This window comes from Diabrotica virgifera, chromosome 3 (genome assembly GCF_917563875.1).
Source record: "Diabrotica virgifera virgifera chromosome 3, PGI_DIABVI_V3a".
In the NCBI taxonomy this organism is placed as follows: Eukaryota; Metazoa; Arthropoda; class Insecta; order Coleoptera; family Chrysomelidae; genus Diabrotica; species Diabrotica virgifera.
This window is the reverse complement of record NC_065445.1, coordinates 45,390,674-45,410,316: the sequence shown is the minus strand read 5'-3', so window position 1 is coordinate 45,410,316 and position 19,643 is coordinate 45,390,674. Positions and strand designations below refer to the sequence as shown.

The following is a 19,643-nucleotide window of genomic DNA, read 5'->3' as shown; positions in this document are numbered from 1 at the left end:
TGTTGTCATTTTTGTAGTTTAAAACCAAGTGATTGTAAAAACAATTTGTTTGCGAACGTAAGATGTTGCCGCTTAGACTGCTGCACAACTAATGACGTTCTTGGAGCAGTAGATGGCCTTATTACTAGGCCCATTTCCCTCGTGATCTAAGTTCCAAAACCAACGTGCTCTCTTCTCCTCTAAAGTTTACAGGTCGTCCTTCTTGATCGAGAGCCAAGACAGTGATATTGGTAAGTTCACGCTGTGGCACAACGGGTAAATACAACAAATTGTGAGGAGTTTCGTCAATTGCGTACCCAGGATTCGATTGTATGACAAATTCATAGATCGTGTGACCAGGTCTGTTACCGTCGAAGGCTCCGGTACTAATGTTGCATTCAAAGCGTATGCTAGATACTTTAATAATCCTAACAGGTAGATCCGAAGAATATGTTTTGCCGGGAGGAAGTATTGCCGGAGAAAATCCCAATACTGTACCAAGACTATCTGGTTGCTTAAACGAAATCTTATATTTGCTAAATATTTGGCACTGTAACGTGTTGTGGTTAGGTTTTAGACTAAATATCGTTTCCGGTCGAAGCTCATTGCCAGCACCCAGTTTCTTTTGTATGTATTCTTCAATATCGACAATTTCATAACATCCATCGGGAAAATCAAATTTTGTCAATTGGTTTTTGTCATTGTAGTAATAAAACTTGTTATTTTCAATGTTTGGTATACTGTTGTAGGAATGAAAGGCACGAAGAGCTATTTCATAATCTTTGTTCGGATCCAACACGATTGGTGTGAAAGGTTGAAATGAAAATGTATAATTGGTACTAACTACTCTCAACAACTGCGACATGATGACTGATTCATACCAATAGATTAATAGGTTATATAGCGGAATAAAAATCAATTTTATGTTCGCATATTTTTTATTTGTTCCAAAGCAAGTTTACATAAATGGCAAGATGCTTGAGAATTGGCTGGTCCATCCCAGTGAGTCCTCCAATCTGGCCTGTTGTAATGTACGAAGCACGGAAGTAGTATCTGCAAGTTCCATTCTCCTCGATATTCTCCCGGCAATTTATGCCATATATATAACAATTCTATAGGTTCTACAGTTCGTATAATATAATCTAGCGGTATTAATTGTAGTTCTTCTTTACTGAATTCCTCAAAACGTTTTTTGTGAAACATGTGATCCATAAGCAGTTCCATGCCTTTAATATGCTCCATTATATAAAAACTTTAAGCATAAATGTCCACAAATGATTTGATTATAAGTTTGATACTGATGATTATTGTAGAAAATTCTGGCACGTGCACCCAAATATTTCACAAGTTCTTTGGTCGGCTTCAGATTACCAAATGAATCGAAATACTCTACGTCATCGTTTGTCTTTCTATATGCTACCCAATGTGTTCCGTTATGTGTGGACACATCCAAGTTAACTATTGCACATTCTCGCTGTCGAGGACCGTCTCTAGGCAGAGTGTCATTCATGAAAACTCCTCGAAAATGCGGTATTTTAAGCATTTTTGCGTAATGTGCAATGTCCAAGTCGTACAGCGGACGATTGGGTAGCTTTATTGGAAGTTTTTTTTCAAATACAAGCCAAATCCACCTCTGGGTTTCTTACGCAGGTACAGACCTGATCCGATGTGTTCCATCGCCTTGTTATGACGTATGTCTTCATCCAATTTCTTTTGGGCATTCTTTGCGTCAACCACAGTCTTCGCCACCCCTGCTGCACCGCCGGCTAAAGCCCCCAAAGCAGAAAGACCTGCAAATAGAGGTATGAGGGGTAGGAAACCTCCAGATTTTAGTGGCAATACTCGTGGGACATCAATTTCTTTGCGACCGCCAAGTCTTTTAATTACCGATTTTGCTATTCGTACAGCCGTCAAAGCAGTATCTTGTAACGATGCTCCTCTCTTCATGGACTTTGTGATTTGTGAGACAACATCTCGATTGAAAGAATAACGTCCCTTTCTTCCACGACGAAGTCCCATTCCCAACTTTCTTTTGGTTTTCATTCCACCGGTTACAATTAAAGCAGCACTTTTTTCACCAAAGCTAGCGTCCTTAGACTTGAATCGCTCCCAGGCTCTATTTTCCAATTCTTTATCGGCCTTGTGGCGTTCTTCGAGAGATGTATGATGCGAATAAGCGATATCGTGCTGTTTACACGCTGCGTCTAATGGATTAATTCCTGGATCTCCGCGTGCAAGACGTTTTTTTAGTTTTGTTCCAGGTCCACAATACTGATAACCACCAGGAATATGAAGCTCAATCGGCAGTTTATTAATGAGAGTGTTCACGAGACCGCCTCCTTCGAAGACCAACATTGGACTGATGACATGCAAGTGGCGACATCTATAATATATTGCCGTACTTATTTACTACACATGTCACACGATGAAGGTCGTTCAACAAGAGCAGACGCTGCCAATTGATAATCTAGACATTGTCCAGAAAGTGACAACCAGTAAACATGGAAAATTATTACCAAACTCATTCAGGGCCATTATTTGCGGTCCAAGTGGATGCGGAAAAACTAATGTCATGCTATCACTTTTATTTAATCCAAATGGCGCCAAATTCAAAAATGTATATGTTTATTCGAAATCCCTCTTTCAACCGAAATACCAACTACTGCAAGATGTAATAGCGCAAGTTAAAGGTGTTGGGTATTTTCCATTCAAAGACAATGAAGAAATTATCGGTCCAGACGAAGCTCAAGCAAACTCTGTGTTCTTATTTGACGATGTTGCATGTGATGGACAGCAGAAGATTCGCGAGTATTATTCCATGTGCAGACATAAAGATATCGATGCCGCTTATTTATGCCAAACATATTCAAAAATACCGAAGCAGCTAATAAGAGACAATTGTAACATGATTGTATTATTCAAGCAAGACGAGATAAATTTAAAACATATATTTGATGAACACGTATCACCAGACGTGTCATTTGATCAATTTAAAAAAATGTGTTCAGAATGTTGGCGTGACAGGTATGGCACGCTGGTAATTATGAAAGATTTTGCCCTCAACAATGGTCGATACCGCAAAGGATTTGATAAATATATAAAATTGTAAGCTAATTGTTTAGTCGTAAACAAAATGTCAGATGATACGGTTGCCATTGCCATGCGCAAGAAGAAAGTCGCCGAGTTGGCTAGAGCAATTCGCAAGAAATATTTGGCATTGAAATTAGGCAAGACTGAACGAGATGAGTCACTAAATAAACTTTTTAAACCAATCTCGACACCTCTCAAGGATATTGCTCAATCATCAAAAACGTTACATCATGCTATCGATAACAAGTTTAGACAAGTTAAAAAAGAAGAGGTGAAAAAGGAGGAGCAGGATGAGGAGGATGTATTTCTTGATGCACCCGATATAGCGACACCTGATGAAAACATTATTCAAGAGCCACTCTCCGGTTCTAACGAGATTCCGATGGATGCCACAGAAGAATTTATCGGCCGCTATCCTCCACTAAGTCACAAGCACATAAAAGAATATTTGAGAAAAGATGACAAAATCGATAGAAACTATGGTCCATTTTATGATACTATTAGTGGATGGATATTGGGAAAACGTCGAATAAACTTTGACAAAACCAATGGAGACATAGTAATAATTGGAGAACGTGATTTTGAAGAACGTAGGTTAGGTGGTACGCCAGGCCTATACCACCTGTTATTTTATGCCAGCCCAGAACAGTATAATGAAGACGATTTACAAAAGTATAAAACACTGTTGATTAACACAGAAATTCATCTGGATGCCTTAGGACGTCTTAAAGGGTCCAGCGGAGAAAAATACCATGCAATTATTAAACCTCTATTCAAACCATCTGAGACAACAATGAAAAAGCATGCAACTCGATCACAAAAAGAACTTGAACCCAGAACGAAAACAGCTCGGTCAGCATCTTCATCTACGGTCACAGGAACGGGGTTGGATGACTCTCGTTTAACATACAACGCTGCACCCTTAGAGTATATTTATTGGGATGATGTCAATGAGTTAGTTGATCGGCTGAAACTCTTGGTGGCTTCAAAAGACGCCGGCAACACATCTCACGACAACGAAATCGTGGCTATCATCAATGAACTAAAAGAAGCTAATATAATAGAGTAACTGGGAATGACAACATCATTTCCATTATGAGCGTCGACAAATTCGGTCATCATTCTCGTGGTGGTGGTGGTAGCGCCCAAAAGGTGATGCGAGTTACATTTCCACATACTTCTGACGGTAATATTAATGCCGAACATGTAAAAATTTGTAATGTTAAGGACCCATCGGAAAATGGTGATGCTGCAACGAAAAAATACGTTGATGCTCAAATAATGGAGTTGCGTAACGTACACCTGCCATTAATTCAAGCACATGGTGTGATATTGGAGCAAAAAACTGATGATATACATAATTTAGCTATCGGCCTTAATGAAGTAAGAAAAGAGCTTCATAAAACCACAGTCCCACTTCTCGAGCAAAAGCTGCAAAAAATAATCAAAGATGATTTAAATACAGTAAAAAAGGATACGGAGAATAATGTAAATAAGTTGTTGCAGCAAAAAACTAATGATATACAGGATTTAACCATCGGCCTTAATGAAGTAAGAAAAGAGCTTCATAAAACTACAATTCCCATTCTACAGACACATGACGCTTCGATGCAAATTAAAATAAACGAAATTAATGGTACTCTTGCTACAATTAAACAAGACATCATCAACAATTCGGATGACATAGATAAAAACGTTAGCATGGCTGCAGATAAAGTTGCAAAAAATTCGTTGAAAGTAGACCGGATGGAGAAGACGATAAAAGAAATGAACGCAGCATTACAGGGTGTAGTAGACAATCTTCATTCGATGAATATAGATACTCGCCTAAAAGCAATTGAAAGTCGTATATAAGAATGTCTAAAGAACAGGTGGTGAACGAATTGCATAAACATGCACGCAAAAACTATCCTCGTCGACGAACAATAATCAAAGGACTCGATGACTTGTGGCAAATGGATTTGGCTGAAATGCGTCCTTATGCGCACCAGAATAAAAATTATAAATTAATACTAGTTGTAATTGATTGTTTTTCAAAATTTGTATGGACACGTCCTCTAAAGACTAAGGCAGGTGAGGAAATTACTCGGGCATTTTCGGACATTCTCGCCCATACTCAACGAGTGCCGAAGAACCTACAATCCGATCAGGGAACGGAATTTTACAACAAAAAATTTCAAAATTTAATGAAAAAACACGAAATTAATCATTACAGCACCTACACGATTAAAAAGGCTGCCATTTGTGAAAGAGTTATTAGAACGTTGAAAGCAAAGTTGTACAAGTATTTCAGTTTACATGGATCATACAAATGGTTAGACGCCCTACCTGTAATCACCGAGGAATACAATAATACGAAACATAGTAAAACAGGATACAAACCTTCTCAGGTCAACAAATCCAACGAAAAAGCTATTTTGCACAAAAGTTATAGTCACTTAAAGATTGCCGGCCCGCGAAAATTTAAAGTTGGCGACATTGTACGTGTATCAAAGGCAAAACATTTCTTTGAAAAGGCCTTTACGCCCAATTGGACTACAGAATTATTTAGAATTGTACAAGTAAAGATAACAAATCCCATAACGTATTTGCTAGAAGACATGCAAGGTGCGCCGATTAGCGGTGGGTTTTACGAAGAAGAATTGCAGAAAACGAAAAATCCCGACATTTACTTGGTTGAAAAAGTACTTAGACGAAAAGGCACCAAGATGTATGTTAAATGGCTAGGACTGGATAGCAAACACAACAGTTGGATCAATAGTTCAGATGTAGTTTAAGGATCTACCTTTTAATCCGCCGCGTAGCAATACATTTTTTGGAAAAGGATTGCCCGCAAGAGTGGGGGAAGGGAACAGTATAAATTCTCTCAACAACGAACCGGCATACGTAGTTCCAACAGACCTGATGAGTTCTCCTGACAGTGGCATATTCAGTTACAACACCATGTGTTCTCAAGATAGCGGCTACGATAGTCAATCATTTAGTGTAGAATATGATGATGATGATGATGACAGTCAGCCACCCAGTCCTGACGCCGAATTAGATCGAGTATTGGCAAAATTTGAAGAAGCTGCCACAAATGAACCATATTATTTATTAGAATCTACCTATCCAATGAGCTCTTTCAACATCAAAATTGGATTATCTCCAGCTCGAGATTTTTCACCATCCATCATGCTGTATCGTCATGGTACTTGTAACAAAATCAGTTTACACACAAACGAGTGGGCAACCATAATTGAGTGGCTTAAAGAAAGACTGGTTGATTTTTTCCAAGCAGACCTACCTACTTTTGCCGATGAGTATGACCCCATCGAATTAAAGTGCGGTGATTTCTACACACTACGACAATTGGTGATGGAGAATGTAAAGTTAGTAACCATTGAGAAATTTGGAGTCGAATATTATTTATGGGAAGGAGAGGTCAATCAAATTCTAGAAGCAGACCAGAGCATGATGTCCCATAAAGTGATGCTGTTGAAGAGTTTACAATTTCGCGAATACTATATAAACCTTTCAACTTTCATTAAGAAAAATTTGTATGTCAAAGACTCTTTGTATGGACCAGTTGAAGCCTTTAACGCATATTGCGCTATTTGTCCAGATACTTTGTTAAGTTTAGCTTTAAGAGAATATGTATTTTATTATAAAATTAGACTTGTAAATGATTTAACAGATTGTATGTAAAAAATAAATGGTATTATTAAATATGTTGTCTTTTATTTTTATTAAATACAACCAAAACCTGGAAAAACATAATTTTTGCGGTTAACGAATACTGATAACAGTTTATAATACTAATATCTGTGGTTACATGTTATCATCTGACTACATCCGGTGCTGGTAACAAACACTTTGTTTAAACATATTTTTATTTAAAATATTTATATAAAAATAATTCCAAGTCTTTGATTATTAGTTTTGTACAAATATGATATATTTTTTTAAAACATTCATTTTATGTTGGTGACGTTCGGCCTAGGATATACGAAGAAGCATTTACAGTTCAACCAAGTTATCCCTTAGGCCGTTATGGCAATGTACCATGTATCTTTGGAATGGATAATCAGAAATCAATGTGTGACCCATCAAATTAAAGGATTTTGAATGATGAATTACGTTGTGGTGTCTGCTTTAACACCATGTCATGTATAACGCCCTTTTGACACATTATCGTTTATTATTAGCATTGTAAGGTGACTCTCATCGTATGGCACCTCAAATTACAGGATTTTGAATGACAAATTACGTTGTGATGTTTGTTTTAACAACATGTCACGTATAACGCCTCTTTGACCCTCTATCTTATATTATTCGCATTATATGTCAAATCTTATCATGTAGCACCTCACATTACAGGATTTTGAATGGCAAATTACGTTATGATGTCTGTTTTAACAGCATGTTATGTATAAGGTCTCTTTGGCACTCTATCATATGTTTTATGGGATTATATATAAATTGATGCTTACACAAATATAGGTTAGTCTATTTTTGTATGTAAACAATGATGGAGGTGTTTTTCATGTGTATGCTACTCCTGCGTTTTATAGCAGCAACCGACGCCTTTTCCGAAGACGATGCTATGAGGTTTTTTCATCAGTATGGGTATATAGAAAATGGTTCTCTAGCAGATTTCAATACAACGCTCCTACATTTCCAAGAACGATATAATTTATATGTTGATGGTACATTAAACGATGAAACCATAGCATTAATGCAAAAACCTCGATGCCAAACTGGTGAAAACGATTACTCTCTTACTGGAAAATGGTATAAACATAATCTACGATGGTATTTTCCTCAGGCTGATCGAGCGCACCATATAATTCAAATAGTTGAACGAGCCTTTAAAATGTGGGAAGATGTTTCAAATTTGCATTTTAGCAGAGTAACTCTTCCTGTTCCGACACCAGATATCACTATAACAGCCGTTAAAGGAAAGCATTATTTTCGCTCCAACTGTATGGGTAACCGAGAGTGTGGACAGCAGTTTGATGGTCGTGGTGGAAAATTAGCACATGCATATTTTCCCCTCATTAATGATACTTGCGTAGAAATACATATAGACTTGGATGAAAAATGGAGTTATAATGTGAACGATACAGATTATGATTCTGCCAATCTCTTTATGGTTATTCTTCACGAAATTGGTCACAGTTTAGGTTTATCGCATAGTAACGATAAGAATGCTGTAATGTATCCCTGGTATTCACATAAATTACTCACTATTACTCAGGATGATATTAACGGTATGGAGGCTTTATACGGACGCAAAAGTACATATATTACTACGCAGCAAACTAGTGCATCAACCCAGGCAACACCGAGAAAAAGTACATCTTATATTCCTACACAGGCTAGTACATCAACTCGATCGCATAAATCGAGGGTGCATACTACAAGACCCCGTCCTATACCAACCGAGATTATACCTCACCAAACAACGAAAACTGCACCGCCTTTTTGTGCTATTGAATATCCTAATATTCTCTTTCTGGCATATGATCCTCAGTTTAAGAACCATCATATGTATATAATACATGATGGATTTGTATGGAAGAATGATCTAAATGGTCACATGGTACCGAATAATCCCGACCATTTGAGTACTTATTTACCTAAACAAATAAGAAATATTTCGTATGTGTTTCAGAATACGGCTGGTAACTTAATTGTTACATCAAATAATACTATGTACTCAGTATCATTTCCCAGCATAACTATTTCAAGAGATATACCTCTGTTTATATTACCACCCCATGCCGAGATAAACGTTGTATTTCAGACTCATACAGGAAAGACGTATATATGGTATGACAATACAGCATTCATTGAATATGACGACATAATAGACCTAGTCATTAGCAGAGGACTTATAAAGGACATATTCCCTGGAGTACCGACCACCGTTAAATCGGTATTTAAATATATAGATGGACATTTATACTTTCTAGATGGCAGCACGTATTACAAATATAATGAATTTACAAAGAAGATCATCGAAATTGGCAGATTTAATTGGAACTTATTCGGAATTCCTTGTCCAGATGACAGCCTGATTACACAGTTGAAATATTTACTGAATAAAGTTGGCTCTTTTTATACATAACTTTGTAATATATAACATGAAATAAAAACTTATGGAGATGTAGAATTGTCCAAACTAAATGAAATACTTGAAACCAAGTTGTTGTATGCCGCTGATTACATATATGTCCGAGGAGAACAAAAGGCCGAATTTTTAAGCAAGAAATGCCACATTTTTGGAGTTTTTCCCCTTCTTATTGATGTTTGCAAGTTTGATGGTACGCCTCTTGCTACTGGAAACGTTGGTCCTGCTACAAACCCCTGCCACGCTGTTGGTCTATTTTCATGCACCGAAAGAAATGTGGATCGTCTACGACACTGGTTTTCTTCTACTGTAATACCGTTGTAATTTTTTTCTATGTATTAATAAATATGTTGGAGATTATGTTGGTTTTTTTATTTAAACACCTTATTTATTGATCAAGTCTTATATTACATGAAGATTGAAATTTTCTTTTTACAATTTCAAAAATAAAATAAATACAGATGCTAATATTACACAAGACATTGTCTATTTCACTTTTCATATTCTCGCTGTTGGTGGCTCCCATGGTGTAGGCTGAATACGTCTTAACGGATATGTAGCTTGTGGTAGTTTTCTAAAGGCGTAAAGACCTTGCTGCTGCTGCTCTTCAGACCTCCACGTTTGCCCCTCAATATGCAGACTATTGAATTGGCTATTAATTTGTTTTAAATCCTCATATGATTTAATATCTTTATTTAACAGGCTGAGTTTACTTTGAAACTCCATTACCCTATGTATGTACTCGATGGGATTCATACTAGTACTGATCATGTTCTGCGTGAAATGTCTCAATAAATTCCAACTTTGGAGCACATCTCCTGCGTCGAACGTCGTTCACGTTACGTTATTCACGGTAAAATGTCACGTTAAAGAGGTACACTGTTAGGATGGTTTAAAGATAAATAGTCTATGCCATTAGGGAATAGAGTGTAGCAGAGACCATTAGAGGCCATTAGAAACCATCAGGTCACGTTATTCTCGTCACGTTATTTACGTCGCGTGATTCACGTGACGTTATGCACATCACGTTCTGTTAGGCACTGTCACGTTCTGTTAGGCACTATACGGAAAAGAAGAAGAAGAATTGGCAATTAATGTTGAACGTTGACAGAAGAAGAATTGATAGTTGCCATCTGTGTCGCCACCGCTTTCATTTGATACCTCATACGTCAAAATCGGATCATTAGCAAAGAAGATATGTTGTAATGCCGTTTTGGCAATGTCAATGATTTGTTTTTTAAAGGATTCCGCAGCTCGTTACCCCCACGCAACACGAACGTGATCACATGTTTACATTCTCACGGTTACGTTGTTCATTTCAGAGATAAGATTTCCATGTTTTGCAAAAACAAGACCTTGTGGGTTTAAAAATATGCGATAACATTTACACAAATAACAACTGTGGTTACATGTTATCATCCGACTCCATCCGGCCTTTTAGCATTGTGGTTTGTCATATCTTTAACGGATTCCTGTTGTTGCAAAAATAACGTCTGCACTCTTTCCTTATCAACCATCCACATCCGGAATGTTGATAAACAACTTAAAATATTTTTGTAAATATTTCAAATTATTCGATTTTTCATAATTTGTACAAATATTATATTTTCAGCCCTATATATGATAATCGTATAGCATTTCGCATTTTTATACATGTTCAGAATGACCCATTGTCATGCTCTTCATCCAAGAATGGCCCATTGTCACCCCCCCAGAATGGTCCATTGTCATGCTCTTCATCCCAGAATGGTCCATTGTCATGATGATGATGATGATGATTATATTGCATTTTTATACATGTTAAGCATGGTCCATTGTTACCCCCCCTAGAATGGTTCATTGTCATGATGATGATTATATTGCATTTTTATATATGTTAAGCATGGCCCATTGTTACCCCCCTAGAATGATCCATTGTCATGATGATGATAATGATTATATTGCATACGGTGAGCGGGAATCGGCATACCGATTCTGGCTCACTTTTTTCCCACGGTGAGCGGGAATCGGCATACCGATTCTGGCTCACTTTTCCCACGGTGAGCGGGAATCGGCATACCGATTCTGGCTCACTTTTCCCACGGTGAGCGGGAATCGGCATACCGATTCTGGCTCACTTTTTCCCACGGTGAGCGGGAACCGGCATACCGATTCTGGCTCACTTTTTTCCCACGGTGAGCGGGAACCGGCATACCGATTCTGGCTCACTTTTTTCCCACGGTGAGCGGGAACCGGCCTTACTTATCTACTCACTAAATGCTACAAATAAAACCAGAGTTAGAACAATGTCTGGTTATAAAAGATGCTAAAGATCCATAAGATCAAGCCAATGTTGAACAACATACATAAATAGTAAAAACAGCAGACAAATACATATGCATATAAAAAGGGGGGCAGTGACAAACGTCCCCAAGTTTACAAACACATGCAGGTGTATCAGTGTTGCCAATCGCATTTCTCTAGATTATCCGATAATCACTCGAAAAATATCCGATTTGTCACGAAAAGGTACGCTAGGTCAAAAAATATTCTGTTATTAAAATCAATGTTGCCAATGTTATTCTTTTAGTCCCCTTAACAACCATCAAATAACAAAATCCGTTGTTCGTACGCCAATCAGTTGATTGTAATCAATTATCATTATGATAATTACCATAATTGATTGATTAATTAATTATTAATTATCAATTAAAGTAACAATTATTAAGATAATTGATTAATTAATCTAATCTCATAATCGTAATCAATTATGTTTTCAGCAACCCAATCAAAGTTGACATTGACAGTAATTAAATATTTGATAATGATCAGTTGATTCCATTTCTGATTAGCGTTCGAATAACCGCAACCGGCCCTTTAATCTACTGGATTCTCTATTTCAAAGTGTAAAAATTTTCGTTTATAGATGAAAATCTCGTATCCTAGCTGATTATTACCTAATTCATTTATGTAAATACTATTTACTTACTATTATTATATTATTCGTATTTTTATTATCGTAAGTGTTAAATTCTAAATAAATAAATAAATCTAAATATTTCATTATTTGGATCGTTATATTAATTTATTATAATTATTTAAGTAAAAAAAAAACACTTTTAAATGTTATTTTATTAAAACGTAATAACTACCTAAAACTAGGCACTGGAAAAATAAATAATAAATAAATCAATACAAAATAAACTACAGCTACATTAACAGCATAGGCGCAAAATTTCTGGTCAATGCTTTTAAAATGCATTATTTTTTCGAGTACTGAAACAGCTAATAATTATTATTTAAAAATTTAAACGCAGAATGAAAGATTACATTATTACCGAGGGTCGAAAGTCTCTGAAGATTTCTATAATTTTTATTCTAATATGTTAGAGGGGTAAAAGGAAAACAGCATATTGAGTGTGATTTTTAATTTTGTTTATTCTAAGGGACTTTCAGCCCTCGATAATAATGTAATCTTTCATTTTGCGTTCAAATTTTTCAAAAATATTGATTAGTTTTCTCAGGAATCGAAAAAAATTAATAAGTTTAAAGATTATTGGTCCGAAATTTGGCGCCTACGCTCTTTTAACAACTAAAGATTTATTACAACTAAAACAATAGAAATGTATTTGACAGTCTTGTAGTTATTAAGGTATCAAAGTTATTATCCATAATACCCGTGGTGCGTTCAACGTTAATGCCCGACTAAATAATTTTTATAGGCAAAAAATTTGAAGGATTTTTGAGTTAATTAGTAGATATCTAGATACTACTAGTTTCAAATAAGTAGATTTTTCTACAACTACTATTCCAAATGCATTTTTCTGCACAATTTTATGTTAACAAACTTAATATTTTCTCACAGAATAACTGACAGTAGTGTGCAGAAAAGTGACGTTTCTGTGCCGGAAAGTCCTTTTCTGCATAGTACCATTACATTCCTCAAAAAAATCATAAATATAATTAGGTATAACATTAGCTTCTAATAACACAAAAATATACTGGGTGATTCATTAAAACTAAAGATCATGGACTATGCTAGACTTTCGTGACGCACCCTGTATATTTAAATCTACGTTTATAAAGCGCTCATTTGAATTTAAAAGTTAACGGATGCAGCATTTTTTAATAATTTTCTAAAATAAGTACACAAACAATTTTATTTCATAAGTAGTTTCCATACTTTCTAATTTCAAAATTTCACCCTGTATTATTGTTAATTATATTTCGTTAAAATTGTTTGTTAAGCAGCTTTTAAAAATATAACAATATATAGGGTGTTCCAATAAAAAAACATATGGACTCTGCCAGGCTTGCGTCAATCACCCTGTAGATTTAAATTTATATTTAAAAAATGAACATTTATATACAGAGTGTCCCAAAAGTAGTGGAACGGTCGAATATTTCGCGAACTAAACATCGGATCGAAAAACTGAAAAATACATGTTCAATCATTTTCAAATATCTATCCAATGACACCAAACACCAACCCCCACTACACCCCTTGGAGGTGGGGTGGGGGGTAACTTTAAAATCTCAAATGGAAACCCCTAGTTTTTCTTGCAGATTTCGATTCATTACGTAAAAGTAAGTAACTTTTATTCAAGACATTTTTTCGAACTGTGGATAGATGGCGCTATAATTGGGAAAAACGATTTATCCTGACACCATAGGTAAATTATAGAAACGGTCTAATATCTCGAGAAATACACTTCTAAATGAGAAACCAAAAAAATGTTTTAATACTTTTCGAAAACCTATCGAATAACACTAAACATGACCCTCCAACCCACCCCCTGGAGGTGGGGTGAAGGGTAACTTTAAAATCTTAAATAGCAACCCCCACTTTTTATTACAGATTCGGATTCGTCATGAAAAATTAAGCAACATTTATTCGAAACATTTTTTAGAATTTTTGATAGATGGCGCTTTAATTGGAAAAATACGATTTATTAGCGCCATCTATCAGCAATTTTAAAAAATGTTTCAAATAAATGTTGTTTAATTTTTTATGACGAATTCGAATCTGCAATAAAAAGTGGGGGTTGCTATTTAAGATTTTAAATTTACCCCCCACCCCATCTCCACGGGGTGGGTTAGAGGGTCATGTTTGCTGTTTATCGATAGGTTTTCGAAAAATATTAAAAACCTGTTTTTTGGTTTCTCATTTGGAAGTGTATTTCTCGAGATATTAGACCGTTTCTATAATTTACTTAAGGTATCATGATAAATTGTTTTCTCCAATTGTAGCGCCATCTATCCACAGTTCGAAAAAATGTCTTGAATAACAGTTGCCTACTTTTACGTAACGAATCCAAATCTGCAAGAAAAACTAGGGGTTTCTATTTGAGATTTTAAAGTTACCCCCCACCCCACTTCCAGGGGGTGTAGCGGGGGTTGGTGTTTGGTGTCATTGGATAGATTTTTGAAAATGATTGAACACGTATTTTTCAGTTTTTCGATCCGATGTTTAATTCGCGAAATATTCGACCGTTCCGCTACTTTTGGGACACCCTATATATTAAAATCGACGGGGCCCAGCGCTTTTTATAATTCTTTAAAACAAGGACACAAATAATTTTATTCCAAAAGTGCCTTTCACACTGTATAACGGTTTTTGAAATTTGAATTGGATTAGTATGCCTTAAGTGGACGCACTTGTGCATTTAAATTCTAAACAAAAGAATCGGCACATGTCCCTTTTGTCAGAAGATGAAAAGTATCGGATGTCACTAACATTCATCCAGTATAGGCTATTTATAAAAATTTGGGTGGAACCAAACAAAATTAAAGTGTTGTTGGTGTTGGGAATATATGAATGAGAAAGTTTTAGTCAATGGTAGATACACTGAAAAATATCCGCAAATATCCGATTTATTTAAAGGTAAGAAGAAGATACGACAACTCTTCAAAAGGTACGCAAATCGGATAATTATCCGCCGATTGGCAACACTGAGGTGTATACTGTCGACAATCATGCAATTATAACGTGTCGTACTTACATTCGGTTACAAGGAGCTATAACCTCATTATTCCATAACATGATGTTTCTGCTAAGTTATGCCAACGGGATATGGTGAAAAAGACGGAGAATGTTACAAAGGTAAACAAGTTTATGGTATTTGGGATTTCTTGAGGGTGAAGCGATAGTTGTTGAGAGACAACCAACAAATCTGTGTCTATTCTTGTGTTTGTGAAGTAAAGTAGTGGATGTCATATATACAATTTTTAAAATGTTTACTGTTTACAAAATTTTTTTAGAGGTTTTATTGGCTTTAAAGATTTATATTTTTACTTATTAAAGAATTTGTTTTTATTATTTTATTTATATTTATTAACAGAATACTATTTATTAATGTGTGTGTTAGTGCAAGATTGACAACGTTTGGATACAGACGGGTAGAATGTGTATTATGTATGTTAGATGTGGATGTGCAGCTGTAACCTAAATTGTTAAGGCTAGTACTACTTGACGTTCAAAATGAAAGGAGTAGTGGTCGTGTAAGGGAAGACCAATCAGAAAGCTTAAAAACTTAAAAAGTTGTAGCTAAAATATAAATTAGGAGTCATATATTAAAAAAAGTAATAAATGTTAATTAATAGAAAACAATGTTGGTACCTCGAACTGAGATATAAGTTAAAGGGGTGGAGAAGTAGAGTAGAAAATAAAAGAATAGAAAGAAAGGTAGGAAGTAAAATTCAGTTGTAAGTAATTGATTGCAAATTGAGACTATGTTTTAATACGAGCAGTGAACAAATATCAATAAACTATTGAATTAGATAAAAGAAATAGTAATAAATTGTATTTTGTGGGTATACCTACATTGTATTTTAAAAATTCGTCAATAAATAGGTGAGTGAATTCACTTCACATTAAATTAAAACAAACACATAGGACACAAGACGAAACAACAAATAATGTGGAAAGTTTAAGTTAGGAGCACTTGATGATGCTCTGCAACCTATAGAGAGCGAAACCGGTCGTCGGAAGTACACAATTAAATGATTGAGAGTACGTCTGTCTTTTTCTTCATTTAAAATGAACTCTTACATGCAACCCATTCAACATACCAATAAGATGCTTAAGAACGTTACAATCTGATCAAACAACATAATCAATAAGCAATATTTTTCTTACCTAAATTACTACTAAAACCTTAAGACTAAGAACAAAACTAGTATCCCTTCTTCTTTTTCTTCTTCTTGACTGATATGAAACCAATATGGCGGGACCATTTAAGGCTGCTGTCTAAAAAAAATACCAAGAAATTTTACAGAATCAACGGTACTGATCTGGCTGTTATTAAGAGGCAAGAGTTGAAGAGATTCTTTGTAAGATAATGCTACTGTTTTGTCTAGGTTAAACGAGAGTAAATTAGAGTCAGACCAGGCTTTTATTGTAAGTAGATCAGAAGTTATAGTAGCACAAAAAGTTGCAATATTTGAGTTGCTCCAAGTGATACTGGTATCATCAGCAAAAAGAAAGATTTTTCCATCGATTTTTAAACTAGTGATGTCATTAATAAAGATAAGGAAAAGTAGAGGACCCAGTACTAAACCTTGAGGTACCCCACATACAATCATTTTAAGACTAGAGTCTGTATCATTTGCTCTAACCAGTTGTTTCCTGTCATCCAAGTAAGGTTGGAACCAATTTAAAGAAATTCCTCGAAATCCGTAGAAATTTTATTTTTTTATTAAAATATTGTGATTTACACAATCAAAATCTTCGACGTAGTCACAAAAAACGGTGACAGTGTAAAGATTATTGTTCAGTGCTTAATAAACCTCATGTAGGACAGAAAACATGGCATCAGTGGTGCATTTATTATTTAACAAGCCGAACTGATTTTGTGATGAAATGTTGTCCTGCTTTTCAGCATCTACAAAAAATTAATTTTTAATAATTTCTTATTTATTATAATATAAATACAAAAAAATTTAAACAAATATATATTTATATCTTGTTTCAAAGTGTTAAAATATAAGAACAATTTTAAAACTAATGTACCTGTATTAGACAATGAACTAGATAAAATCTGAACTTTTCTAAATAGAGTAATCGGACCCATGTATCTAATGTTTAACAATATTTAATATGCAGTAGACAGTAGGTATAATGATTTTTTAAGTTGCCTACTAGTTTCTATTTAATCACTACTTACTTAATCTACGGTTATCTCAGAGTCTTGTTAAAATCTCGGAGCCAAAAATCTTCTCAGTAAATACCGCATACTTATAGCGGCTACTGTCCCTTTTCGATATAAAAAGGATAATTATAGTCTGGCCAGCATAATTTTTGAAGTGAAACCATTTGTAGGGACGTTCTGCACTTTTTTTTTGATAAGGAATAGTATTCGCCACCGTCATCGCGACCGTCATCGCTTCGGCGAAATAAATTTTGTATGTATACGGTGATGAGAGCGCTAATAACCGGCAAAATAACGCAAAAGATAGAAAACATAAGACATTGTGAAATAATAATAGATGAAACCAGTAGAGGTGGAAATTACCGATATTAAGGTATAAATTATTAACATTACGTTACATATTTTCTTATCTATACACGTCTGTGACAGGAGTATTTTATAAAATTCTCCTGTCACAGTGACAGTTGTTATACTCCGCTACCTCTGAAGGTGGAAAACTGTGTAATGTAATCTTAATTTATACATTTTTATCGATAATTTCCACCTCTACTACTTTCATTTCATTTTACTTCATAATGCATTATGTTTTCGATCTTTTGTATGAAAATATATTAAATTGTGAGATAAAAAGAAGTGAAACTAGTAGAGGTGGGAAATTACGCGATAGTAACCTATAAATTTACATTTTATTGATTGTTTCCCACCGTTAGACGTATCAGAGGGGTATGCCAACTAAAACTGTCACTGTCACAGTGGTAGTTCATTGTCCCAGGCATGTTTACATATCTGGGATCTGTGTAAATCGCTATTTTTGATGTACCTATGTTTCATGCTCGTTTGACGATTAGCAGTCATGCCGTTTTTCCCATATAGAACTGTAATTTTTTTTATGTAATTATGTTTATTTACAATCTACATCATTAAAAGAGTATTAAGTAAATTTGTTCCATGTTTTTGGGCATGAAGAAGAGACTTCCAATGATGTCTCATCTTATTCTATTTATGTTAAAGTTTTAAAATAGGTCCTGAGGCCAGGTTCTATCTAGTCTCCTTGTGACAGGACCATTATGGAATAATTCCCTTACTATCTCATTGTCATGGTGAATGGTACGCTCGCTTTGTGATTCCGAGGCTCGATGGATTTCTTCTCTGATGAAAGGTATATTTAAGTCTTCGTGAAATGTTTGATTAGTTACATACCATGGTGCATCCACTATTGATCTTAGAACCTTAGACTGAAATCTTTGGATGATATTCAGTGATGTTAACTTTGCACAGCCCCAGAGGTGTAGTCCGTAGTACCAAATAGGTTTGAGTATTGCTTTGTACAGAAGAATTTTGTTTTGGATGTTGAGTTTTGATCTGCGTCCAAGGAGCCAATACATTTGCCGAAATTTTAAGTCTAGTTATCTTCTTTTAGTCTGTATATGTTTTTTCCAAGTAAGACGTTGGTCAAGGTGGAGGTCAAGGTATTTAGCGTCTGTTACTGTTGGTATTCGTACATTTTCCATTCTTACAGGTGGGCATGTGTTGTGGCGGTTTGTAAACGTGATTTGAGATGATTTTGTTTTATTTACTTTTGTTCGCCATTTTGTGTACCATTCACTGAGTGTGTCCAGATGGTGTTGCAGGTCTTGTGAGGCTTGTATGTCATCTTCATTTACCGCTAGTATTGCTATGTCATCAGCAAAGGAAGCGATCGTAGTATTATGAGACTCTGGTATATCGGCTGTGTAGAATGAGAAAAGCAGCGGACCGAGAACACTACCTTGCGGAACTCCGGAGTTAATAGGACAGAGGCTGGATTGTTGGTCTTTGAATTTTACTGGAGATATCTATTTGATAAGTAGGATTTGATTAGGAGGAAATAGTTACTAGATAGTGCTAATTTTACTTTGTAAAGCAGACCTGTGTGCCAAACTTTGTCAAACGTTTGTGATATATCTAGGAATACAGCGTTGCAGTATTTCTTTTCTTCGAGAGTTTTTGATATTTCGTTTACTATTAGATGGACTTGTTGTGTAGTAGAGTGATTTTCCCGAAAACCAAACTGATGTTCTGGTAGTAATGTTATGAATTCATGATCTGCGTATATTCTTTGTAGCAGCAATTTTTCAAAAACTTTACTGACGATTGGGAGTAGGCTGATGGGTCGATAAGATGTTACTTCATTGGGCGCTTTGCCTGGCTTAAGCATCATTATGATTTCTGCAAATTTCCATATTTTTGGAAAGTATGATAAACTTATCATGCGACTAAATATTACTGTTAGCATAATAATGGCCTTACGAGGAAGTTGTTTTAGTACTTGTGCTGAGATTAAGTCATAA

General features: G+C 35.4%; 1 protein-coding gene across 1 annotated transcript; it reads left to right on the top strand.

Moving 5' to 3' along the window:
- Positions 1 to 7,576: 7,576 nt before the first annotated feature.
- LOC126882477 (matrix metalloproteinase-18-like) lies at positions 7,577 to 9,181 on the top strand. The gene has a single exon (XM_050647442.1). The coding sequence runs from the start codon at positions 7,577 to 7,579 to the stop codon at positions 9,179 to 9,181; it is 1,605 nt and encodes a 534-aa protein (XP_050503399.1).
- The last annotated feature ends 10,462 nt before the right edge of the window (positions 9,182 to 19,643 follow it).